This window comes from Triplophysa dalaica, chromosome 11, assembly GCF_015846415.1.
Source record: "Triplophysa dalaica isolate WHDGS20190420 chromosome 11, ASM1584641v1, whole genome shotgun sequence".
NCBI classification, from domain to species: domain Eukaryota; kingdom Metazoa; phylum Chordata; class Actinopteri; order Cypriniformes; family Nemacheilidae; genus Triplophysa; species Triplophysa dalaica.
In genome coordinates, this window is record NC_079552.1 from 23,514,835 (window position 1) to 23,521,648 (window position 6,814).

Sequence of the window (6,814 nt, forward strand, 5' to 3'; positions counted from 1 at the left end):
ACCATATCTTATGAGTACATTAATTCATCTCGTCATTGCTGGGGCATGTCCAGGCAGCTGGTAGGTTAGCTAACAGTTTGACCAGAGTATGTGAACTAGCATAGCTAGCCGGTTGAATTCTTGCTAATTTCAGCAGCTATTCTGATACTTGTTTAGTAGTAGTTCAGATTCAGAAGGAACTATAAAAATATTTAAATAATTATGGAATATTCATTTGCCATTTGACTCTTCCCTGAAATCTTTGAAATAGACAATTATTGCATTTGTCTATTTCAAAGATGTCATGGAAGAGGCAAATGAGCGTTCTTTCATGCTTCGCTCTGAAGGATAAGCTCCCTGTACAGGTGGCCAGTTCAGAGAAACTGTGGTGAAGACAGTAGTGGAGGCAGTAGATGAGGCAGTGGAGGACACTGTGGAGGACATCAGAGAGGAGACAGTGGAGAACCCACTGGAAAAAGAGAAAAAGAGAGGATTTAGTAGGGCAGCCACCTATAGGTGTTTCTTTAAAGGGATCATATGGCGCGAATACGTGTCTTTCTGTCTTTGGCAATGTTGGGCAAGTTACTCTGGAAATGTAATTAAATAACTGATTACTCCTTTTAAAAGTTATCAAGTTACTGGTCTGATTACTTTATTTTAAAAAAATCCCTCAAAAAACAAAATAACCTCTTTAACCTTCTCATGACTAAACTTTATTGGGAAGTGCACACTATCTAACAAAAAACTAAATTAAGCCTGTCTTTAATTATTTGAATAAATTATTTCTGCTTATTGCCCTGCGATGGGTTGGCACTCCATCCAGGGTGTATCCTGCCTTGATGCCCGATGACTCCTGAGATAGGCACAGGCTCCCCGTGACCCGAGGTAGTTCGGATAAGCGGTAGAAAATGGAATGGAATTTCTGCTTATTCCATGATAAAGCCTGTAATTAATGATAATAATAATGATCTCTGTGACATTTTAAATTAAAATGTTTTCTTATGTTAACTGTAGTATTTCTATCTCTATTCCTGCATGCTTCATAATGTAAAGTCTCTCTTTAGTTTCTTAAAAGTAGTATATCTTAACTAGTACTTCTTGATATTTCTATGATGATTTCTTTGTCAAATAATAAATATAACAGCGTTAGAGCAGCAAATATCAGTCTGACAAAACATAACAAGTTGCTAATACCAGCCTGGCACTCGACAGTACAAGTTGACTCACTGCTCTCTGTGGCCGGTAACGTTAGTGTCTTGAGAAGTTTGACCGTGCTGTACTGCGCTTTCAGGTTGATTTTCGCAGGAGAGAGGGTTTTGCTTACCACCACATGACCGACAACTCACAACAATGTTCTTGCCTTTGATAGAAATAAACTCAAAATAACGATTGCATTTCCAGCTACAGAACGCATACATTTCTCTCTCCGTGCTGAGTTTGTTTTCGCTGGTAGTACCAAAGATTGTCTTATTATAGGAGATGTATGGCTCTGTAATACTTACAATTGAAGCATAAAGGCTAACATGGATCACAAGAGACACCTCAGCTAATCATATCACAGCGTCTAGTCTCCTTGCCTGTGTTCCGTCCAATCCGTTGAAGCCGAGGCGATAGCATTGGCCGTTACAAGTTTTTTTATCTATAGGCAAGGCAAGTTTATTTATATAACACATTTCATACACAAGGGCAATTCAAAGTGCTTTACATTAAATGATTGACAAAAAGAAATAAACGTATCTTTAAAATGCAAATGATTTAGGATCACAAGTACTTTCGATTTTAAGAAACAATAAAACAGCAATAAAATTGATTAAAAATGTTAGTATATATATAAAAATAAATTATAAATAGAAGTGCAGTTGATGTAAACCAGCACAGTGCTCAGATTGTGAATGCACAGCTAAACAAGTGTGTTTTCATCTGGATTTAAAATTATCTACTGTTGGTGAATGTCTGATGTCTTCTGGAAGCAGATTCCAGCCACGGGTGGCGTAATGACTAAACACTGACTCGCCCTGTTTTGAGTGAACCCTTGTTATCTCTAACTGACTTGATCCTGATGATCTGAGAAGTCTGTTTGGTTTATATTCAATGAGCATATCTGAGAGGTATTTAGGTCCTAGACCATTGAGTGATTTATAGACAATTAATAATACTTTGAAGTTGTTTCTAAAAGTAACTGGTAACCAGTGTAAGGACCTGAGGATTGGAGTGATAAGCTCAGATTTTTTGGTTCTGGTCAGAATCCTGGCAGCAGTGTTCTGTATGAGCTGCATCTGTCTGATGGTCTTTTTGGGAAGACCTGTAAGGAGTCCATTACAGTAATCCACCCTTCTGGTGAAAGCATGAACTAGTTTCTCTAAATCTTGGCTTGAGACAAAACATCTGATTCTGGCTATGTTTCTGAGATGGAAGTAGGCTGATTTGCTTATTGCTTTGACATGGCTGCTGAAACTAAGGTCAGACTCTAAAATGACACCAAGAGTTTTTACCTTGCTTTGTGTCTTTAGACCTCTTAAGTCAAGGTATGTGTTTACCTTGTTAGTTTCATCCTTGTTACCAAAAACAATGACTTCAGTTTTGTTTTTATTTAACTGAAGGAAGTTTTGACACATCCAGCTGTTAATTTCATCAATGCATTGGCAGTGAGAGTGAATAGGCCTGTAGTCGTTGGGTGAGAGGGCTAGATAGATCTGAGTGTCATCTGCATAGCTGTGGTAGGCAATTTGGTACTTTTTCATTATTTGGCCAAGTGGGAGCATATATAAATTGAAGAGGAGCGGTTCAAGAATTGAGCCCTGTGAACACCACAAGTCATGGGTGTCCAGTCAGATTTATGGTTGCCTATGTTCACATAGTAACCTCTCCCTTTAAGGTATGACCCAAACCATTTAAGTACCAATCCAGAAAGCCCTACCCAGTTTTCCAGCCTATGTAGGAGTATGGTGTGATCTACCGTGTCAAAAGCAGCACTGAGATCTAGTAAAACCAGAACTGATATTTTGCCTGAATCAGAATTCAATCGAATATGATTAATTATCTTTATGAGCACTGTCTCTGTGCTATGATGCTGACGGAAAACAAACTGATAATTGTCCAGGAAAGCATTTGAGTTCAAGAATTTGTACCTGCATCGTCTTTGGTAGATATTACCCCATGTTTCATTTCCACAAATAAGATTATCCTAAACATAATCCCTGAAAAATAATCTGCATGCACAAATAGGACTGGTTAATGTGATGCAGTAAAGGGACTTGATGCACGTAACTATGTGTTTGCTGATGTCGTTGTGTGATGCTATCACTTCTGGGATCACGATCGATGGGAAGGAAATTTAAAAGGCTGATTGTTTTTTGTTTGTATTTTTTATTTGAAATCATCTTGCGACCCTCCAGGGGGTCGGTACCCCTACTTTGGGAATGGCTTCACAGGGCAAAATTTTTAAACCTCAACGCACAAAAGAATCTGCTACACGGACCCAGAACCATTTGATACTTGAAAGTAAGAGCCGGTCCTGTGAAGACCCCAAGAAATACAATAAATGTATTACTCAAACACGACATTATTATTTGAAACGCAGATAATAGTAAAGATAATTTGGGATGGATAGTATGCGTATTTGGTGTGCTGTCCCTGGGAGAGCTGGGTAGTTCCTCCGCACTCGTAGCGCCCGCCCCTGTACGAGGAGAGGGCCTCAGGTCCGGTATCTTCCCAGACTGGGGTCGTTCCCCCAGTTATACTGTGGTAAAAACGAGGGTGAGGCGTCTGATCTATTTGTAGGAGTTTTCTCCCGAGCTAATAGGATGATTGGTGAGATTGGATACAGGAAACCGGCCCGGGTTAATTATCTACACATGTTCCATCAGACATTTGTTAATAAAACATCATTTCTGGAATCTACGTTAACTGCCTTGTTTTGGGTGACAGATTGTGTTGTGTTGGAACAGCACAGATGTTGTTACTTGAATTACTATAATTCATAGTCAACTCATCAATCAGCAACTGTTACTTTCTTTAAAGAAACACATGAAGAGCACATTTACATTTTTTATTTTCACAAACCAACTAATTCTAAATGACCTAAAAACGTTAATTCTTGTTAACTCTGTTACTACTGTATGTGTGTAACAGACACAGAATCTGTCAGATGAAGATTTGTGTGATAACAATTTGTATGAAATCAATATAATCTACATTAGAAAGAAATTATTTATTTGTGTTTTATGTATCTGATGTAGCCGAAACATGTCATGTTCAATGAGGTTCTACTTGACCATCTTCTTCTCCATGCTGAGGAAGGAAATGAGAAATTACATTATTACATTTGAAGAACCGGGGGACCGATATTTTCATTATTCGGTGATCGTTGATATATCAATGTGTCAAACATGGAAAGCAGACAGAAGACGCTCTCACTTGTATTTAATGAGTCTGCTGCCCTGGATGACCTGTGCCGTTTCATTGGTCAAGTGACAGGCGAACAGAAGCCAGTTTCTGGGCTGTACCTTGTAGGCGAACCTCATGAAGAGCAGTGAATAACAGGTGAGAGCTGTTGACATAACAAGAGACCATCACTAACCTTTCACTCACAACAAGACAATTGTGCAAGCTGCTGTCATCACTTACCAAAGGTCATCCGGCCGCTGATGATTTCTGGACTCTTCTTCATATCATTGATAGCAGCGATAGGCAGACCCCAGTTTGCCACCGGACCCCAGAAATGCTGGAAAAGGAAACAAAGATAACTTTAATCACTGTGTCTAAACAACCTCTGATCTGAATACATGGGTTGTAAGCTCTGATTTCAGCAGAAAATAAACAGAACTTACCGTACTGAGGTGGTTGTTCCCACAGGAAGACAAGACCAGAAGACAAAGAAAAAAACATCACCAATGTTACAAACAAGATGTTGAATATCACTACCAAATCAAACTATACAGTAATGTGGCATGAGAGGACAGTTGCATAGACTGCTTAGACTAGTCTTACATGAAATAGATGACTGGACAGAACTTCTTTAGATCGGTTACAGAAAAATGGTAGATTGGTCTCATTGAAATATGACACATTTGATTCAGTTCTAGATTTTCTCTCAGTAAATTAGGTTAGTTTGTGTATAGGTTTATTCTTGTCTTACTCCACTGTTGTATGTCTGTATTTATGTAGCACTGTTGTCCTGTGAGGCACGCTATTTCTTTCCATTGTATGTCCTCACATGTAGCAACATGGCCGTAAGGCTCAACTTGACTAGATCTTTTGTTGGTTCTAATGTTAATAAACTGAAACAGAAAGTGATTTAAGACCAGTTCTTTGCCAAGAGGTGCCATGTTGAACTTCCAGTGACCAGTATGAGAGAGTGAGAGCGATAACACAAAATGTAACACACCTGATCCACAGTCACACCTGAGACCTTGTAACACTAAAGAATCACATGACACAGGGAGGAAAAATGACTCATTGGGCCCAATTTGGACATTTTCACTTCGCATTTACTCACTTTTGTTGCCAGTGGTTTAGACATGAATGGCTGTGTGTTGAGTTATTTTGAGGTGACAGCAAATGTACACTGTTATACAAGCTATACACTCTCTACTTTATACTGTATCAAAGTGTCATTTCTTCAGTGATGTCACATGAAAAGATATAATAACATATTTACTGAAATGTGAGGGGTGTACTCACTTCTGTGAGATACTGTAACACCAGACACTGGTTTGAGTGTCTGCTCAGGTAAGTCTGTGTTGAGTTTAAGCAAACTCAAGATGGTGGGCTGGTTTTACGCAGTGTTCATCATCACTATGTTAACCTGCCGTGGTATCTACACAACAAACATGCACCAGAGCTGTTTTTATTCTGTGTAAGAGATCATTCATACTATGGACAAAGATTGTTCTACATGAAATAGAATAGTGACGTTTACACTTCACATCTATAGGGATAAAGATACAGAGAACTATATTGTTACAATCGCTTTTAGAACGATTTATTAACAGCTGATGAAAAATACAACATACTGTCAAACATACAGTGGCTTGAAAATTATTCATGCCTCTTAATTATTTTATTACTGCTTTGTGTAAAACCACTTAGATGTTTTTTACATGAATCTACACTCCATCCACTATGATGAGAAAACAAAAACTGATTTGTGACATCTTGGAAAATGCTTTTAAATAACCCAAGTGCTGTCAGAACAAAATGTGTTTGCAGATTCTAGTAAGTGACGCCATTAGGGTAAAATCACACGTGACGTGAGAAGTGTGTTTACATTGGAAGTGTTCATTAGACATGATGATGATGCCGCGTTCAGGTCATTGGCGGTACAGCAGCTCGTGTCCTTGAAACACACATCTGTCCCAAATTCTCACGATTAATAAATTAATGCACTAGTCTGTGTGTAATGTGAGTGTTGTATCGCACGATAATAGTCAATTAATTTATTGATAATAATGATAAACATTGAGACTGACCTCGTGAGATAATCTCTGAACTCTTTACTGCGGAGCTGTTCCACAGCTTTACGAGCCAGAGTTGCCGCCATCTTCAGTCACGAGATAACAGTATAACAACGATATTGAAGTAATTTTGATGAATGTCCCTCTGTTTCTCTCTCTCTGTGTGTTTCTCTTCCCCTGCAGAGCTCTGCGCTGTGTGACAGAGGGCAGCCAGTGACGCACAGGCGAGCGACTGCGGGGCGCGTCATTTCCGGTGTGTATATTTCTCCCGACGTCAAATTAAAAGTCCTTAAATTAAAAAATGCGCCTATCTTTATCTTAAAAATGTAAACCCATTATCAGAAGTGCTTCAATCTCTTCCACGTATTACTGACATTTTT

General features: G+C 38.8%; 1 protein-coding gene across 1 annotated transcript; it reads right to left on the reverse strand.

Moving 5' to 3' along the window:
• Window positions 1-4,013: 4,013 nt before the first annotated feature.
• Window positions 4,014-6,673, reverse strand: mpc1 (mitochondrial pyruvate carrier 1). Its single transcript, XM_056761469.1, has 4 exons — window positions 6,446-6,673; window positions 4,606-4,702; window positions 4,396-4,528; window positions 4,014-4,269 (listed from the first exon to the last, which is right to left on the reverse strand). The coding sequence occupies exons 1-4, from the start codon at window positions 6,518-6,520 to the stop codon at window positions 4,245-4,247; spliced, it is 330 nt and encodes a 109-aa protein (XP_056617447.1). The 5' UTR covers window positions 6,521-6,673; the 3' UTR covers window positions 4,014-4,244.
• Between the last annotated feature and the right edge of the window lie 141 nt (window positions 6,674-6,814).